This window comes from Phaenicophaeus curvirostris, chromosome 2 (genome assembly GCF_032191515.1).
Source record: "Phaenicophaeus curvirostris isolate KB17595 chromosome 2, BPBGC_Pcur_1.0, whole genome shotgun sequence".
In the NCBI taxonomy this organism is placed as follows: Eukaryota; Metazoa; Chordata; class Aves; order Cuculiformes; family Cuculidae; genus Phaenicophaeus; species Phaenicophaeus curvirostris.
This window is the reverse complement of record NC_091393.1, coordinates 94,885,704-94,906,780: the sequence shown is the minus strand read 5'-3', so window position 1 is coordinate 94,906,780 and position 21,077 is coordinate 94,885,704. Positions and strand designations below refer to the sequence as shown.

The 21,077-nt window shown below is 40.5% G+C and overlaps 1 protein-coding gene across 1 annotated transcript in view; it reads right to left on the bottom strand.

Annotated features, from left to right (window-relative positions):
* Positions 1-20,025, bottom strand: part of AFTPH (aftiphilin) — a 46,125-nt gene extending 26,100 nt beyond the window's left edge. The window contains 2 exon segments of the mRNA XM_069850084.1: positions 7,179-8,964; positions 19,862-20,025. Coding sequence (XP_069706185.1) covers positions 7,179-8,933 — 1,755 coding nt within the window. The 5' untranslated portion in view covers positions 8,934-8,964; positions 19,862-20,025.
* Positions 20,026-21,077: the final 1,052 nt, after the last annotated feature.

Genomic DNA, 21,077 nt, shown 5'->3' with positions numbered 1-21,077 from the left:
AGGGATGAGCATACAAATACACATCTCCCAGGCAGTGGCACTGTCCCTAAAGCAGCTGAACTTGTTCTTCTAATTGGTAACAAAATCCTGTGGTCACAGTCCCCAGGTATAAAGGGCATCACCAGGACTTGGCAATTAGTGGAAATGTCAATCTTCTACAAACCTTAATCTATTGTAAGAACAAAATGGACTGTTAGAAAGGATTACTTCTGTCATATACACCAGTGTCTTGCCTTTAAGGATAAAATATTCTGGTGAGGGGAAGACACAAAAGAAAAACTTTTTCCATTTTTCCTGTTACTAAATATACTTGATAGCCAAGTGTTCTGCACTGCCATTTGGGAAGAGTAATTCTTAAAGGCATGTACAGAAGATGTGAAAGGCTACGGCTGGCATTCTAAAAACTAACCATGAATCTCCAAACAGCAACAAACTCAAAGCTCCACAGTTTCTGGGGAAGTATAAAAGTTTTTGACAAACACCATAGTAATCATCATCTGAAACAACAAAAGCATCACAGATGTAACAGACTTCCAACTGAGAATGATAACCACAGGATTAGAGTTTATCTCCCTGGCTTAAACAGGGGGCAAGATCCAACCTTCAGAGCTGAAAGGCCAAAGTACTTACTTTACAGAATTTGTTTTTCTCTTCTTCTCTACCACGAGATGATAGAATCGAACTCCTTCAAAACAGCAAATCTACGCTGTCCTCCAGCACACTAAATCCTCCCCAGACCCCTCCATGTTGAACTCAGTGAGAGATCACTGCCTCTCTTGAGAGCTATGAAAAGGTGATATTAAAGCTTGCCATGGAGACCACATACTTGGGCTACACACACTACAGGAACAGTTGATACAAATCAAAGCTTTCACCTTATCACTGCTGTAAAGGTTTTCTGGGTGAAGTTTCAGGCAACTCTGTGTGCAAGGATGGAAAAATACGTTCTTGCTTCTGTCCACAGTCCCAGTCCCACATGAGCTGCAGAGCAGACACAAAAGCTCACCCTGTGAACCCCTCCTCATGCTAGAAACTCAAGAGTGGAGTGGTACTTTGTCGCTTCCTCACTCCCTTCCATAAGGGAGACAGCCCCACTCCTCAATACAATCCCTTATTTCCCCCATCCCACTCCTGCTTACAGCCTGCAGCATCTCTGCTTTGGCAGCCTTCAGAGATGCTTTAAGAAGCAAGAGATTGAAAAAGCAAAGGTCACCTCCAACCCTCCTCCTCCTGCTGCCAGGAAAACAGGCTATGAAGGGAGCCGCACTCAAGCACAGGATTGCTTGCATCTACTGAACTCCAAACTACGAGACCCAGGAATAATAAAAACCAGCGTAACAGTTAAATTACTGTGACTATTTAGATATTCAAGTCTTATCTAATAGAAAAACATAAGAAAGGAGACAGAAATGAGCATATGAAGTATCCAAGATACTAGAAGTATAATTTAGGAAAGGAATAAAGTCCATATGGACATGATCAGCTTCTAGTTAGAATTCAGAAGCTGAGCGAAGGCTCTCAAAAGACACCAGACCAAAACTCACTGGCCAGAAGCCAAGAAGAGAAGCTGATAAACCTGACAGATTTTATTTATTTATTTTAAATCATGAACTGACAGCTCTGGAGAGTGCCTAGCACAGCGATTTATGACCATTTTAACAAAATAAAGCAGAGGTTAAATGAGAAACTCCCTTTCCTGGGTTTTCTAACAACCAAAACATTTTCCAGCAACACCTTTGTCTGTGTGGAGCTAAGTCAGCATACGCTCCAGTACCTTCACCACATGCAGGGTTTGGAGGTTTACTTTTGTTTAGCTGGAGATTTTGAGGTTGTTGGGGTTTTTTAGCTCTTAAATTAAAAAACAAACAAAACTACACAACTGCGCAGTTAACACAGGAAAACTGAGAAGCTACTTCAGCGGGTGCAACTCACCATGTGGAACACACTAATCAGCTTCAGTGGGTCTCAAAATCTTTTAGGCTCAAGCATGAAGAAGCAAATCTGATCGATTAACTAAATGTGCACAATTACCAAGCACCTAGTTAAATGTGTGCATGTTTTTATTTGGAAAAGTTTAGAGATTGCTTAAACAAAGAATTAGTTTGCCTTCCACACAGCAGCAATTTATTTCTTTCTCTGATGTGCAAACAGAACACCTTCCCAGATGTAATAGGGGAAGAGCCACAGGCAGAAAGACCGAGTAAAGAGGAAAAGCAAAACTTACAAAGAACACTAACTTCTCATGATCAAAATATGATGTCTTTTCTCCCTTTCTTCCCTCCCCCCCAAAAAAGCAGTTACATTTATGATGATGACATAAGTTTCTCAAAGGTAAAAACCCAAATAGTTTCATTTTTATTCCTGCAGGCAATTTATAACAGACACACCGGTCCTAAACCAAGATTTACAAGCCAGTAAGAGGATGCCGTATAGATACAATCAAGTATGATGCCACAACAGCTAAAAATCCTCACCAATGAGAAATGAAAAGTAAAATTTTTTACAATAAAGAGTTGTGAGAAGGCAGTTCCCCAAAAAAACATTTTTAAACAGTAACTATATAGATCTTGAGCTCAGCTGCAAAGCAAACTTGAAACTTTAGTAGCTTGAGAAAGAAGAACAAGACTTCTGTGGTCTTTTCACTGCTTGATACTAGTTACAAACCACAGGGACTTCCAGTGTAGAAATACGAAATCGTCTTCTCTCTCTTTGCTGGAAGGCTCAGGCATTTGTTGTTCCTCAATTGAAGAGCATTAAATCTTGCATGTTCCATGCAAACTGAAAGTTAACTGTCGTTTACCTAAACTGCATAAAACTTACTTCCAATTTCACTCATGTTGTTATGATATGTTGTTGTCGTATCAACTTTTCAATCGGGCTCCAAGAGGAAGTACAGTAAATGAAACTTAAGAGTACGAAACAGAAAATAATTTTGTTTTGTGATATACAAACAAAAGATACTAAACCAACCCCTCCTAAACTATTTTCTTCTGTAATAACCCCTTAGCCAGCCTGTTCTGAAATAAAGCAATTATGGAGTACATTTAGTGGTCTGTTTTCCACTGTTATTCAGCTACATATACGTAAAAATTGTGCTATGGACTTTAAAAAACAAACCAACCTCTTTCCAGACATGGCTGCATACACTTCAAGTTGTTACCCAACTGTCTGAACTTCATTTAGCCAATACTATCTTAATTTATCTTAGTGAACTAGGAGGCTGAAGTCTTTCTGGTCAATTACTTTTCCAAGAGGATGACTCCATTCATTGCCAAAACCAAAGCACTCTCTCACTGACAGCGATCCAGGGTTTTCTTTGTCTCAATGCATATGTGTGGCTTAGTAACTGTATATCACCCACACTGATTAATCTGAAGAGGTAGAATCCGTGAGCACAGGCTCTATAATAAGCAAAAGATCTTTAAGTACTGTTCAAGTTTCCCCTCCTCTCTTCCCAGAATTTGTTACTTTCAGCTAAATCGTGTAAGATTCCTGGACTTCCAACCAAGCCATTATTTACCTCCTCCTCCTCCTTCGGAGATGCCTATACTCCTTGAACACAGACCTATTACCTACCCACAATTACCATCAGTAATAACTGCTCTTGTGCTTTGCTGCCTAAGTCCTACACATAGTCTTAAGGCACAATACAGCAGAGTAACCCCCTCAATTGACTAATGCTCATGGAAAAAGCTGTGCTTATGAGCCTTATTTACCTTCTAAACATAACTTAGCAGTGAGTTATGAGATCACAGTAAGGGGATTAATACATATGGCACAATGCAGGTTTGCTCAAAACTTGTTAGATCAACCAATTCACCCACTGCTACATCCTAAATCAGTTTTAATGAACACAAAAGAACATTTCAAATACCAACCTGCAGCTGTACTGAAACCAAATATAACATTTTTCATCTGAAGACATTAAATGATACATATGGTGGCACTAGTATGGGTTAAAATAACAGTTTGTGTGTCTGTGTCCGTAAGTCTTTGTAACTGCAACTTTTCCTAAGGGATTACAAAGTCTTCCAGTAACTGTAACTCAATACCACACACCGTGTGCTTGTTGTTCTATGCAATCCTATTGAATAGAAGGGGTAGCATGCTACAAATCCTACATTTTAGACCATGGGCAGGATTCTGAAAGTCTCAGATGAAAGGTGAAGGAGAAACGACCATGTTCTTTTTGCCACCGCATGTAACTTTTTTTGCCATCGTTTCTCTTGTTGCCATTTTTTTTAATTTTCCTGTCATCATTTTCTTGTCAACACATTTTTGCCAATTTTTTCTGCCATCATCTTTTTGCAGTCATCAATATTTTTCCCCTTTTTTCTGTTGTTGTGGGCCCCCCCTTCTTTTTCTTTTTGTGATCATTTCCATTTACATTCTTCCTTTATATTTTGTAAGACAATCCTGATTTAGTTGAATTCAAGCAAAGTCTAAGTTTTAATTACACATTATACAAAATCCACAATCTTTAAACCAGTTGGCCTGATGTATACCTCGCTAACAAGACTACATGCAGAAAGCACAAAATTTTGCTCTGCCTCCACATCCAGAATACACAAACTAAGGTAACAGAAAGGAAAACATGCAGACACCATTAGCAAGGGAACCTGAGCTACTGGTAACTAACTTCCCTTTTATGCTGCATTCTGGATGTATGAAAATGGCTGTATATATCCTTACTACTTTTAAACAATAATGCTGCTGCCTAAGTCTACAAAAGTGGAAAAAGAAGAGATGAATTTTTATCTTTCTGTTTAGGCACCACTCAAAATCGTTTCAGTACCACACTACAGTGACTCTCCTAGCCTCAATATTACATATCAAGTATACTGTACCTTGTAAATGATCCCGGCCTACATTTAGCCTTAGCCAAGGTCTCAATTTTCACATTTATCTCAAGTGTCTAACTCATGCCATATTTCTCAGGCCTTGCACAGCCCATTCCCTTTAAGTTGCTGTATCAAGTGCTTTTAAGATCTGACAGCAATATATTCATGCAAGTGATTGACTCCTCCCTATCCTTCTTTGGTCAGGGTATTTTGTTTGCGTACCTCTACCTAGCTTTATTTTGCCTGCATGTCTTTCCGCTTTTGCCTCAAACAGCACCAGAACTCAATTTTAATACACATGCAAGAGAAGATCAGTAAATACTTTAAAAAGCTGTGTTGTGGTTTGACCTCAGTGACATCCTCTGAAGCGAAAGTAAGGAAGCCAATCAAAATCAGAGTTTAATTTTATTAAGATTCCGCACTGGAAGTACTAGGACTGTCTGATGGCTCATGTTGACTCAGATAATCTCAATTATTCTAACTGCAGCTTACTCAATGGATTAAGAATATGATTACTGCTGAAAAGTAAAAGAACGCATTTTTTATTAAATATAAAAATGATTCAATAGATCCTTCCAAAACTTGAAGCGCTTACAGAATACCAAGTGAGTTTAATAAACTTGTAACTATTGTTTCAAGAGTTAACTGCAAAAAAAACAACCCAAAAAGTAGCAACTAGCAGTCATTGCAAGGCTAAAGAATCTATTGCAACAGAGAAAACACATCCAGCTCAACTTCCTCTGCAGCTTATTTGTGTAAAACATTCTTCCAGTTGTACTTCCGCACTGCCAGGGCAGGCAGAACATCACATTATATCCAGTCACAAAGTACAAAGAGAAGGAATGAAAAAAAAAAAAGTGTCTTAAAACTTGCTTTGCCATCTAAAGCTTCCATATGACTTCATGACAGATCACTGAAGAACCTGGAGCATAACTTGGCTTTTATCATTAGTTAAAGTAGCCTAGGGGTGGGGGGGAATCACAGAACCCTGAAGGTTCTATTTTATAAACATCTGCATTCGGAAGTGCTTTCTATTGAAACTCCATCATAGAATTATGGAGATGTAAAAATAAGTATTTGAAAGCTTCAGTCTACCCCTTAATAGCATGATTAACTAGAAAATGCATACTTTACTAGAACCATCTCCCTACCCCAATTCTTTGTCAGATTCTAGACAGTCTTTCAAATGGCAACAGGAGCAATTTAGATTAATTGCACTAATGACCTTAGCACTCTACAGTTGTACGCGTGAATGACCAACAGAAGAGGTAACAACAGATTTGTGCTTTCAGCTTGAGAAATGGATCCACACATGCAGGTGATGATGAACAAGGTTTTGCACAGGCACAAATATCCACCTGCAGGTTCAATTCAGGTTTTTTTGGCTCATGAAACCACGGGGAAATTTGCCATGGCAGCCATTGCACAAAACAGGAAGAAGGAAGTGTCAGGAGCCGAGGCTCACGCCTTTTAATATGACAAGAAATCAGCACCAAGCCCCAAAAGCTTCATTCCTTTTGCCGACGCTTGCAAAGCTCCAGCTGGTACAACCTTCTTCTGAAAAGCCATTTAATCCAGCACTGGTAGGAAACGGAAAGAGGCAGGGCTGTCATCAAGCCTACACAAGGTCCTAGAAGAAGGGACTTGCCTCATTTCCTTTTATTGCCAGAGAAGATCCAAACCTTTTAGACACACATTACCACTAACACCCTTTATTGCCAGTGTTGCTGTATGCTTCAGAAAGACAGAGCATACTCTAAACCACTCACATGGGATGACATGATTAAAAAGAAGCATCAAAACCAATTTGAAACTCAAATTGTTCTGAATTTTGTAAAAGTAATATTAAAAAATTATATACGTATAAACAGGCACAGATCTCCGCTGACTTGTAAAAGACCTAGTGATGAAAAGTTTTAGGAATCAGTAATCTCATCTTCCAGTCGCACCACTGTTTCATGAAAAGATAACATTGAGTGCCCCCCAAAAAGGCAGTAATCTTATGAGCTAAAGGAAGAATTATCATAGTCTCCAAAATGTATATGATCACTTATTGCTTTACCAGTTTATGTGAAGGACCACTACAATCATCAAAACAAACGCATACAATTCCAGCATACCCTGCCTGTTTTTCTGTGGGAAGTAACATTGAAAAAGACAAGAGGCAAACACAGCATACTATTTCATACCAGTCTGTCTCACCCACCAAATTAAATCTCTCCCACAAGACAAACAAGGACTATCCAAACATTTGTTGTATGCAGAAGCAGGAACCAGGAACTGCAGTATGCACAAGAGCAGAACACTGAACACGCACACAACCAAAATCATCCTTACCTGGACTGAAGGTGCTGGCTCTTGAGATTGCTTACTGGTAGTTCCTTGAGAAGACGCTAAAGCAAAACTGTCAGTCTTGTGTAATGCTGGACTATCAATCCTGGCAGATACATCTGTCCTATGTGACTGCCACGTCTCTTTTCTGTGATGAGATTCACCAGCTTGCTCATCTCCAAAGGCAGCCCAAGAATAGCCATCTTTTTGTTCATCTTCAAAAGCATTCCAGTCTGTAGCCTGGTTACAACCTGCTGAACTGAAGTCTGCAAAATCGTCAGAGTCCTGAAAAGTAACACTCTCATCCTGAGGTTTTGGCACTGAATCAAAGTCTCCAAATTCACTATCATCACCTCTTTCTACCTCAGTAGTATGCCGGAAGTCTATACCTGACATTTTACTGGTAGTATCACATTCTAAAGTGTCAGCAGTCTGATTTAGTTCAGCTTGATTCAATCTTGCTGGCTGCAGAGAAACAGTACTTGTCTCCCTGAATTGACCAAAATCATCATTAGGTTCACTAATATGTGCAGGCTGTTCGGAAGTTCCTTCTGAATCTAGAGCGTTTACTGATTTTTGAACATTAATGAAGGTGGAAGATGTACTGCTGACTGAACCAAAATCACCAAAATCATCATCATGTGTGTCACTGCAAGCTACAACTTCAGTACTACTTGCACCGTTCTTGTGATCTTCAGAATCACCCAATTTTTCTCCTCTACGATCACTGCTTAGGCTTTGGATCTTATCAGCTTTGATGTCCTCTGCTCCTGAAGAGTCATCAGGCCTAGCAAAATCTTTGCCATTCTCTGTGCCATGTTGTCTTTTTCTCTCACTGTGTTCTCCATTTTCAGTAGTGCATATTGAACTTCCAGTTGTTAGAGATATACTAGAAATGGCAAATTCATTATCTTCCAGTGCTGAGGGACCCTGTTCACAATTAATTTCTGAAATGCAAACCTTTTCTTCAATACAAGTTACTCTGTTTATTCTGTTATTCTCCTGAATGCTCAGAGAGTCCCTTTCATTAAGAACACTGAATATTGTAGGTCCTGTTCCCTCCAAATGGATTGTTTTATTGTTTGAGAATGTGGCAAAATCTGCAAAGTCTTCACCCGAGCTAGGCATTGAGTTCAAATTTTGCTCAGTACTATGGATGATAACAGTTTTCAATCCCTTTGAGTCACCAATACCGTCTAGATCTTCTGTTCCCTGAGGATTTACAGGGTCTGATGCCGCAAATCCGTTTGTTAGAATCTCTAGACATGGAAGTTTCTCACCATTACAAGCATCTATTTGCTCACCCTGGCTCTCAACTGCTATACCAGTTCTAACGACATGAGACTCTGAATTTCCAGTGTCATCTCTTTGTTCCCCTCTTTTGTTTGCATCATCTAAAGCAGCACCTGAAGTTCTAAACTTACTTTCTTTGCTGGTACTAGTAGCTGACATATCAGAAAGTTCCTTAGTAAGAGTGGGAAGCTCTGCAATGCAGTCTTTAACATTTTTAACAGATGTGAAAGTTGCGATGCTAGCTACATTGTCAGAGTAATCATGAAGTGGGATGAAATGATTTGTGGATATAAACTCTTCCTTTGGATGACTGTACTCAGGTGTATCAAAATCAGCAAAAGCCACACCAGCCGTGCTTACACCAGAAAATCCTCCAAATTCTCCAAATTCATCTTCATCATCATCATCAGCTCCATTGTCTAGTGGTGGAGGGGATGAGGAGTACATTCGAATAATATCCGGTTCCATTGTTTACTTCCACTTCAAAGTTAATGTATTTCTATAACAAAAAAAGAAAGCGTATTAAGCTTGGCTAAATTTTGTCTTTTTTTTTTAATGTTTATAATCTCACATTTCATTTTAAAATGTGCATGTATGGGTCAATGTCAACATTACTTCCCAATGCTTTCTAAACCCATTTTCTACCCAACTCTTCTGTTTTAGAAGTCACAGAGAATCTCCAGGGAACAGTTCAAGTCTCTTGTGAAGTACTGTATGACCATATTCTCAGCAGACAGTGCTAAAACGCCAGAACACAAAACACATTTGTCTTGAGCTGTTGTGCAACAAATAGACATAACTAAAGTCGATTTTAACCCATCAGTTCTCTACCTCCTGTCACCAGCAATTCACAGAACAGCCAGCAACCCTGGTCCATCTTTTCCCATGTTCATTTGTGTGCCCAGTTGGCTTTGTGACAGAAATTAAAGCACCTGATAAACTATGCTACAACAGTCATGTACACAGGACACCTTACGCAGCATCAAAGACTTTGAAAAATATTCCCAGAAGCTTAGAAACGGTGAAGGAGAAGAGGAAGGAACAGCTGGTTTAATTGCTAGCTATGATACACCACCCTACTGTTTAGGTTTCTCTCTACTGATTCATAGGTTTCCACTAGGTTTCCTCATTCTCTGGATTTCATAACTGCGAGCCCATGTGCAGTGTCTTCACAGCTGCTGCTGCCAGCCTGCTTTTGTCTTACAAACCCTGCCAGTTGGGAGATGCCACTATGAACACCAGCAAAGCTCAGAGCAAAAGAAACTTTTCCAAAACTTATTCTTAAAAGCAGAACAGAGCAAGATTATCCATAAAATATTTAAACGCTAATCACTAAATCAGAGGGGGAAAAAAGAAAGAAGAAAGTATTCTCATGGCCTAGATAGAAACAGATGAAGGACTCCATCTTAACATTGCAAACCATTACAGTAATAAATGAGGTATGGATGGAAAATCCTCTTTCCTAAAGAGTGATCTTGATTTTTTCAACATTGTATGTAGTTAGCGAAGCAGTAAATACTACTATTTATGGATTCACAATTGTACCCACCGCTTCAATAGTTCAAAGATCAGAGCCCTTAAAGGCAGAGCTACAACCAACTTCTTCAAACGACACTCGTCATTAATAAACTGTAACAACATACTAAACTTTACCTACAGAAAAGGAGTGGAAACAATCTACGCATATTAGCAAATATTTGCATTTCTAACCACTAGAATAAGTGCAGGCTTTACAATACCAGTTCTGAAAACACAGATCAAACATGATCCTTAACTCCAAAATCTTTAGCAAACAACTTTGCACATGCACCTAAACAGGGTATTGCAACGACAAAACTCTTCAGTTCTTCTCAAGCACAACATACCACAGCACTTGAGCTAAACAATTCTTGCTATTTGTCAAGAACATCTGGCATCTTTAAGGTGACTAGCATACCTACAGGTTTCTTTAAAAGCGTATTTTGCTGTTATAAAGACGGTTATACTAATCAGATGAAACCATGAAGTAATTTGTAACATCACATGCAAACCGAAGAAGACTGCAAAAGAATTCTGTTCAGAGTAAAGAATAAGTTGTCAACAAGCTCCCACGTACGCTTACTCAGCACCAGCTGCTTAATGAGGTATTTGAGAGAAGAGCTTCATTCTCTTATCTCAGACGCCTCTTCTCTCAAAAGCAAGCTCCCTTTTACATCAAAGTCTAGCAATAGCTGTTTCACGTCATATATTAAAAATCCTTTACAAGATGTCTGGCAAAGCATGACCTGGAGTTCCCATCAAGATTATTCCAACATGTTTGCCTTCCAGTCTCCTGAGTTTTCAATCCACTAAATACAGTATTTTAGCTTTTCTTCTTTGTAACTATCAGAGCAGCCAGTCCTTCTTGATATCCAAATTTCCAGCATATACTGAGGTCAACCATCAGCACTAAGGAAAAAAACAGTGTATCCAGACTACAATTGCTTTCTGAATGCCTTACAGCAGATGAAGATCCGTATGCTGTACATGAAGATATGCCCCAGTAGATGGAAGTGCTGGATGTTCTTTTGGAGAAAGAGAGACCAGCTAGATATTGGCATATACCAGCCGTGCTTGCCTCAGGACACTATCTTGGGCATACCACTGTTTACAGCTATAGAGGAGTCAGTCAAACAGTGAATGGCATTGTGCCTGGAATTCATGACTCCTAGGCCATGAATTAGTAGCTCTCTAGTAACATATAACATTTATGAGAAAGGACAGAGAAAATGGTATCAACAGGGACAGGACTTGCTCTCCCCCTCCGCCCCCCACTAACCCCCAATTCCTGGAAAGGGGAAAAGATTTCTTGTTTTCTTTTTTTCAAATAAAAACAAAGGGTTTGCTTGGTTATAACAAATCATCAATTGTAACTATATTTGTATTCACAAGTCTCCAGATGAATCTCAGTAGACAGTAGGGTAAAATTATTATTAAACCTCCTGAAATTTAACAAGATTTGCTACACCCATTTGGAAAACCCAATTGACACTAATCTTATCATTTTAACCCATGTCACAAAAGCTGAATAGCCATAAAGGCAAGAAACTATTTCTTGAAACAAAAATCCCTCAACAGTATTTTCAGGATAGCATTGATTGGATATAAACTTTCATCATCCCAGAAATAAAAAGAATGCGAACAACTAAATGGCTGGAAAGAAGGAAGGTGAAAACAAGAGTCCTACAAAAAGCACCCCTGATTGGCTTCTAGGGAATAATACTAGATGGTGAGATAAGCAGTTCTGTGACCAAGACCAAATACTGTGATTGAAGCCACTGCAACCTCAACAGTAATTTTATCACATGATTAGATGTTTTATTCTCCATTAGGCAGAGATGTACAAGTCCTGTAAAACACATCCCTAAAGCCCTTTGGAAAAAAAATATTTTAAAACATTTCTACAGAATATTGATTTACATTGAAAAGAAAAACCTACAGAAATTTGAAGCAGAAACCCAAATAAAATCCCTGAATACTTCAATTACCCTCAAACATGCTGTCTATAAAGCACTACATGCTTGAGAAAGTCAAATGCTTGCACGGGAACACGAGTTAAAGCGAGGAAGTTAATACATTTGGTTTTGAAACCAAGACTTCTGAAGTCCACAAGACCCACCCTTGAAGATTTCCGCACAGTATGAGTAATAGAAATCAAGTTTAATACAAAAGCACCATACTATACATGAAGTAATTTGAAATGGATACAGATCAGTTTTAAATTATTTTGTTCTAAACAGTTTTAGAATAATTAAGCCATTTGTATTCAAGTAAAAAGGAGACTAAATCTATGTAGACTGACCTCCCCTCTCCCAGAAATTGTTATTATTGATGAAAAACCATAGGAAGAGGAAAGAAAGCTGAAGATAGAAGCAATCTCAAATGTGTTTCCAGCCAGCAAATACATGAACTTAGTCCTGTACATAGAGAATGACATTAACATAGTTTTGCTGGTTCAGTAATAAAACAAATCCACATTGTGCTCCTACAGCCTGAAGTATTCTAAAACCTTGGAAAGTACTCTGATCAGATGCTACTCTTTTGTTTAACTTAGGAAGCACCGCCAGTTTGATGGCCTCTAGATTATCACAGCTTTGTGAATAGGAAACAGATATAAGAGGATGCTGATGACGTTCCTAATTTACAGATTATATAGGTCAATAGTACTTAAACTAAATAAAAAAACTGCAGTCATCACGACTCAGACTAAGCAACAAAACCTAACTAAAAAGGTGGGGTTTACTTTACTGTATCTCAAAGACATAGCCTTTTGAGATTTTGGTGTCTCAAAGACACCATGATGAATCAGAGGCCTTAAAAAAAATTCTGAACTTTCCATTAAACAGAAATGTTATCCATATGTTTCAGCATAAACATACATTTTTTGTTTTATTTTTAGGCTTTCTCAGATTTATAACCTTGTACAAGTTAGTTTTCCCTTGAGATATCTGAAATATATTCATCTCTGAATTAGTAAGTAATCCATCACTCTGCATCAGAGGATCTCATGTAAGAACATGTAACAAAAAAATTTTTAACCTGCACTGGATATACTTCCATATATTATCCATGATAACAACCCTATTCATATTTTTGAGGACCATTTACTGTATTATCATCTTAACCTCAGCTAAAAATAAATCACAAAAGAGTTAAAAAAATCCCTAAGGGCAAAGATGATCTAAAAAAACTCCAAGACGCAGCATTCAGAAAACAAAATTAATAACTTGAGAGCAGCAAGCATCACAGTCAAAAGGAATTTACCTAAAAGACTCCTTTTCTTCCCAGCTGACGTGAAAAATGGGAGGCAAGGAACATGAATAGCACACGACAAACAGGACAAAGATAACATGAAGCAGAATGCTAAAGCCCATGCAAATATGTAGGAAGAATGTCTGACCATCTAAAAACTCTCTCTCCTGTAATTTCTGCCACAGAGAAAAAAATTCCTTCAATTTTTCATTTCAAAGCACTTTTAAAATGTCACAGGGATCATTTACACAGCAGCAAGCCAGTAGCACAATAGTCTGCTCCAGATTTGTTTCAATAACTGTTGCCAAAACAGGATCTGCAAGGAACATCAATTGTGCATTTAAAAATCTGATCATAGGTTTGGTTGTCTACCACGTTTAATCGTTTAACCCGTAAGAACCAGCTGCATAAACAATTGCATGGACCTGTGTATTTTTTTTCTTTAACGTCAGCTATTTCTGATGATGTTACAGCTGCATTTAAAAGCCAAAGTTAAGGAGCTTCATAATGTATGGAACTGTATCATGTGAGTGTAACGTTGTTATGTTAACACAATTTATTTGTTGTTCACAGAACTCTAGAGAGCAACATGCTTAAAGTGAAACAAAAGGAGAAAAGTCATACCAGTATTTTTCAGAACACTGTATTGTGAGGATTCTGCTTTGAGGGAAATTAAAACAGTTGTTACTTGCACATTAAGTAGAGCAGCTATTACCACAATTTGTAGCATGCAACAGCCCAGATTTCTGGCAGCAGACCCTACACCTCGGAGTGGAGTATCTGAAGGAGTTCAAGTGCTCACGCTTAGACTGGATTATTTTAGCCATGATCACAGATCTACATTGACAAGTGTCAGCAAATTTTTTCTGAATCACAGTCGTTTATAATAGTTGACTGATGATGGATTTCCATCAATTCCCCATGACATGCCGTGGCCCAGTGTTTTCCAGAAAAAAAAAAAAAGTATTAAAAATGTGTTCTTTTTCAGATGCCATTTTCTGCAAATGAACTGTTTTCAAAACAAAACCAAACCAAAACCACCCAGCTGAAAACACTAGTTAACATTCCTGTTTCTGTGTGGTTTTTTATATTCATACTTTGGTACTCATTACAAAGGAATTTCACAAACTAATTTCAGTATCATAAAAGTAAGACCACTGTTAAAGTCATGCTATAAATGTAATTCCCCAATATACTTGAGGTACATACTGACATTTTACTTTAAAGAAAGAAAAGCATTGCTTATTCATTTGGACAGACTCAATACTGTTACTGCAGCTCTTTCTCTAAATATTTTTCTAAGGTCACAAGCATTTACAGATGTACCTCAAGTTCATTTGAAACACTAAAGAGAAGAGAACTCATTAATACTGGAAAAGATAAGAGCAGTAGTTGACACAAGTTTTGAGAGAGCAAGAACTCATAGAAATAAAATGCATATCCTTCTTTTATCTCAAGCTACTAACTGGGTTTCTAAAACATTTACTATCAAACAAGGGTATCTTATTATTTGATTGCAGTAAACAGGGGACAATACATGCTTTCCTCATACACGGATCACATCCTTCTTCATTACCTTTTGTAGAATAATAGAAACAGGTCTAACAAAGACATGGCCGCAAAGAGAACAGGGGAACTACAACAGGCAAAAGTAAGTATAAATATATCCTTCCCTACATATCTTCCAAGGCAAAACTCAAAAGAGCATGTTCAACAAGACATAAAAATTGGGAAGCCATAAACAAAGAGTATCTCTAAAGAAATATGAGACATACGCAAGTTCAAAAGAAAAAACTGCTTGTAAAGCAGACTATTGCCTTTAACTTACGATGAACATTAGCAAAGCAACAGATAACCCCCCAACCGTGGGTTATTCTGAAAGTAAAGCTGAGTTAATCAACCCATCACTGAAAGCATAGCAAAAACAAAATAATCAGAAATGGCATGATCAAGATCTCCATAACAGAAATGACTTTACTGAAATGCCCCACAGTAAAAGTCTTGAAATGGTAAGGAGATGGACTCAAGTCATTAGCTGCTAGTATGTGATCTTTCCAAGAACATTTAACTCTTCTACTGCAAGGTAACTCCTCAAGCAGATATGAAAAATACTGTGGTAAGGTTCAGATTCACACTTCTCACTACAGCAAAATGTTGGCTTCCAGTAGGAAAAGCTGTCCTCTTCGGTTATAACTTTACCTATTCGCTGTCTCTCATGAACAACGCAAAAATGGATTTGTAGTCTTTCTGCATCTAAGAACTTATTTCTAGAAGGGCCATTGTAAATGAGGAGAGCCCATCTGTTAAAATTGCATTTCTACAACCCAAATCTACTCCAGAGAGTCAGCATCCAGGGCCAAGTCAGTATGTTCCTAAATTGCTTTAATAAGCTTACTTTTATTTTTGGAATAAGCTACCAGCAAACAAAACACAGCAAGAAAATGTTTACTTCATAAAGCCTCTAAGAAATCAATGTTTTCGATTTTGAATCTAATGCCATTACAGCCAGAAGGTCCATTACCCAAAGCAGGAGTTTCAGAGCACTTTTTTCGCTTGGACATATGAGCTGAGGAAAACAATGTTCTCCAGTTCCAATGAGGCCAATGTATCTAAGCCTTATTACTCATTAGCTGACATTTGGAATTAATCAATCAATAACACTGTATATTACTGTGACTTCAAATAAACACCAAATACACCAGACACCTACTGGAAAGTGTTGTATGTAGAACAAACATTAAAGTAACAAAACTCAGACTTTCATGAGGATTCAGACCCTAAACTCAAGCAGGGCATCCTTCCTGTCCTCACCAGGGCAGCAGTTAACACCAGGCAATCCACCTATATAAGATCCAAAACACTTTGACAGTGCTCCTCCTTTTCTCATCAGTGACAATACAGGAAGACCAAATTAGGTGGCAGAACCCTGAAATCTTCCTTGAAGTCCTACTTGTTAGACTATATAAAGTAAGCAACCAAACTTACTTTCACTAGCTGTTTCTCCCTATTTCATCGAGGCTTAGCCATGGAATCACACGAACATTTGAAAAATATGAATCTAAATGTTGTGTTAGTTCATAAAACTCTTTTTTAACAAAGAATAGCATCACTTCTGCCAAACCAAGAGACCAGGTTGTATTTATAACTTTACCATAAGCAAAAAAACCCCCAACATTTTAACCCTACATCTACTGACTTGCTTTCAAAACTGCAGATAAATCTGTACCTAAATCTGTAAACAGACAGTAGGGAAGATGTTTTAGAACAAGCATGGTTTTAACTCATATAGGCAAAACATAGCTGGCTGGAAAAGTCAATCGGGCTTAAAACCTGGCTCTGTGGGAATACAATATTTGTGCCCAATGCATAGCACACAACCATACAATGTGGAATAACAGGTATCACAAGAACACAATCGGGATGTTTTTCTTCTCAAAATTTCTTAAATTCCTTTTAAAACTACTCTACTCAATAAGAAAATTTATTTCTGGATGTTACCCTCAAACATGTTTGCTGTAAACCTGTTCTAAATTAAGACAGAAAGATGTTGGATTAAAAAGTATTAGAACTAGCTTACCTAAAGTCAACTGTTCTCAGAGATTCATTTACAGCGCTGTATGTTCTCCATCACACAAACCCTTCCGACATCACAAAGACTACAGTAAAGAGCAAATTACAACTGCCCAGAGGTGCACCCTTATATGAACGGCTGTCCTGCCACTTGGTGGAGGAAATACAGTTGCACAGGGCGAATAACCATAGGTCTTCCACCCATTAATGCAAATTTTTGCTTGTTTTTAAGTGAACAAATGTTTTTTTTCAATATGCAGAGAACAACTACCTAAGAAGGCACACCCCTCTGCAACTGAAGCAGGTTAAAACACATAGACCAGAAACAGACTTACATTATTCATCATTTATCCTACCTACAGACATTATCTCGCATTAAAAACACAATACAGGAGGGACACTTAATACTCTGAAGAAAAAAATAATATAAAAAATTAAAAAAATATATTTCCCATCACTTTTAATCAGACACATGAACTTGAGGTTCCACATTTCCTTCCCCCGGTACCTACATTCAAATGAAAAAGGATTTGTCCTTCCTTCTGGTTCTCCAACACAGGACTTTTGGATTTGAAAATCCCAAATTATTTGTCCTACAAAAGCAGACTCTTTATATCACCTTGCAAGTGGTACCATTACAGAAACATTCCTTGCAGCATCAATCCAAAACTTTAACTGCTAAAGACATTAGGATGGAAGAAAGTCTACTGGAAATGAGACTGTATTCAAACAAGGCACGTTTCGAGGCCTTTTTGTGTGTGCACAGGAGCAGCTTACACTGTGTTTCCTGCACAAAAGAAAAATAAAATTAACAGACAAGATTTCTGAAACCTAGCAATGAATAGGATCCAAGATGCTTCTCTTAAAGAGTACTACGCAAATTTATGAGTATTTTGAATCCCCATGAAAGGGTTAGTATGTCAATGCACTGAAACGTTCACAAAGACATGGTTTAAGTTGTCAAGCAGTACAATAGCACAAAGGAATGAGCATTTTGTCAAAGATAATGAGTAACTGAAAGAAGATTATGCCACCAAGTAAAGGGAAAACAACCAGATTCAGCATCAATTTCTTTACCACTGGGTTTCCAATTGACACCGCTACACATCTGCAAGGAGAGCTCTATGAATATTTCAAGAGGAAGAGGTCGAGTGTTGACACAAGTCCATCTAAGCTGCTCTATTATTTTCACTGTGAAAGATAAGCCTTTCTGAAGTCTTGAAAGTTTCAGATTATTATTCCATATAATTAGAGTGTTGAAATGTTTGCATGAACTTCAAGTTAGTAAAGAAATTTTTAAGATCACACTCTGCCTTCATCAACAGAAATATGCAACACAAATACAATTCACCGTCTGTAACTGAATCTTATAGACTATTAAATCCTCTGCTAAATGAAACCATGATCTAAGCAAAAAGAAAATAAATTAAAATATTAATCAGCAGGAACTGATCGATTGAGGCAGAGATCCTTCAACTGCTTACTTATAAACAAATTAAGGAAGTAAAAAGAAGTGCTCACCCTTCCACATGACCTTAGAAGGTCATACAACTTGTACTTTACACAAACATCATGTGGAATGGAAACACCATAAGCATATTAGCTTTTCTGAAGTCCCTTTACTGTATAAACTTAAAAATACAAATTAACTAAAGTCTCACTTCCTCCAATGTAGGCTATTTGTTTTCCTGATATAAAAGGAATGTTTCAAAAAAAAAACCCCCAAAAACAATAAACAAAGAAATCCAACCAACTGACCCCTCCGTAGCCACAGGTACTTCAACTCTTCCCCTGGCTCTCCCAGTTAACGCCACATTCCCCCAGGTAGGGCTCCAGCTTTGGGAAGAGGAACTGCTACCTACAGATAAGCTGCACAAGCATGCACACAACCCTCCATGTGCACCAACAACACAACCTAACATTTTTATTCCTAAAGTAAGCCGATTCCAAGTCTAGTTCATACGTCCAGAGAAGAAAAAAAAGAAGGAAATGCTTTTAATTTTGTTGAGCCTCCAAGGACCAGTCCAGTTAAAAAGCAGCATCCATCAAAGTCACTTTATCATGGATTCAAAAGTTGAAGAAATCAACACTAACGAAACACATCACACCATAAACCACACATGAAAACAAAACTTATACGACCAAAGCAGCCCAGTGCTCATCAGCAACGCTTCTTCTACACACTCCCTTCATTTCCAAACAGGGATTTGCTTTAAATGGAGTGTCAAACTTGTGCAGGTGTCGGTCTCTGTGCTGCAGCTGGAAGGAAGGGGCTGTCACCACCAAGAAGCCCAGTGAGGTTTGCACTGAGGTTTAACCCTCGGTATAAGAAATCATCTTGTCTAAAGGAAGAGAACGTTTTGGTTCACCACGCAGCCACTTATAACAGCAAACTGAAGCGTCAGGGACGCAAAGTGTTTCAGCAACATTGTAAACAAAATAAAATAAACTCATAACTCGGGTTCCAGCGAGTCACCTGCAGATTCGCACCCTGTGAAGAGAACACTCGAGGGGAGCCCAAACGCGCAGGGCAGGGCAAAGCCGGCCCAGGTTCCCGCCGACACGGCTGCAGGGCTGCACCCCCCGGCTCAGCCCCCCCACCAGGTAGGGCAGCACGCCCTGGGGCTCAGCTTGTTCCCCCCAAAACCAGGCTGCACCCCCGGCTCTGCCCCCGCTCCCACTGCAGTGCTGCACCCCCAGCCCAGCTCCCCATCCCCAGGGCTGCATCTCTCAGATCCCCCCCACTCTACCTGGCAGCACCCCCACCCTCTGCCCCCCCGCCTCTTCTCAGGGCTGCATCCCCAACTACACCTCCCCCTTCTCAGGGCTGCACCCCCAGCTCTGCCCCCCCCTCCCCCTTCCCAGAGCTGCACCCCCAGCTCTGCCCCCCGCCCCGGCTCTAGGGCTACCCCCCCACCTCTGTCCCCCCTTTTCTCAAGGCTGCACCCACAGCTCTGCCCCCCACCCTGTCCTTCTCAGGGCTGCCCCCCCACCTCTGCCCCCTTCCCCTTTCTCAGAGTTGCCCCCCAGCTCTGCCCCCCCCCCGGCTCCTTTACCTGCGGGGGGCGCGGGGGGCGGCGGGGCGCGCGCGGTCATGGCGGCGGGGGCGAGGGGGTGTTGGAGAGGATTGCGAAGGGGCGCGGGGCCGCGGGCGGTTATCTGGGGCCTCCCGCGGCATCCGCCATCGAGGGGGAACCCATGTCACGGCGACAGGAACCGCGTCGACGCGGCCCGGCCCCCTCCCGGCGGCCACCGCCCACTCGGCCTCCCGGCGGCCACCGCGCCGCCACCTCCCCCACCGCTCCCGCCCCAGGGCCCCCCTCCTCGCTCCCCGCGGCGCCCGGCGGGGCGGGGTGTTCCTCGATCGATAAATAAATACAGGCGGGACCGCGGCCGCCGCGCCCGTACCCACCCCACGCCGGGAGAGGCAGGAGGCCGCCGCCATCTTAAGTGCTGGCAGGCCGCCCCCGCTGCGGCGCGGCGGCCATCTTGGGCAAGGGGTGAGGCGGGGGACGCCGCGGACGCCATGTTGAGTTCGGGCGGAAGAGGGCGGTGCCGGGTTGCGGTGCTCTCCGTGCCCTGGCACGGGCGGTGGGAGGGGGATTAATTGTTTTGGGTTTATTTTTTGTTATTGATGTCTTTTCTTTTCCTCTAGAGGTGCCGCGTGGGCTGCGGCAGCTGCCTGCGCTCAGTGCCAGGGATCCCCGTCCCTGGAAGTGTTCAAGGCCAGGTTAGATGGAGCTTGAGCAGCGTGATCCAGTGGGAGGTGTCCTTGCCCGTGGCAGGGGGGTTGGAACTGGATGGGCTTTAAGGTCCTTTCCAACCTAAACCATTCTCTGATGAATCTATGATGATTCTTGATACTGTATGGGAGCAGCGAGAGGGGCGCGTTTGCCCACAGGGAGGCACCACAACCAGAACGTGACATAAAAAGCGCCTGTCCCAAAGAGAAACGGGGATTTGGCCCTTTATCCTGAGCTGCATCAAAAGAAGCGTGGCCAGCGGGGCGAGGGAGGTGATTCTGCCCCTCTGCTCTGCTCTGCTCTTTCGAGACCCCACTGGGAGTCCTGCTTCCAGATCTGGAACCCTCAGCCCAGGAAAGACATGGACTTCAGAGGAGGACACCAAAATGATCAGAGGCCTGGAACACCTCTGTGAAGACAGGCTGAGGCAGTTGGGGTTGTTCAGCTCAGAGAAGACTCAAAGGAGACCTTATTGTGGCCTTTCAATGCTTAAAGGGGGCTTATCAGAAAGATGGAGACAAACTTAGCA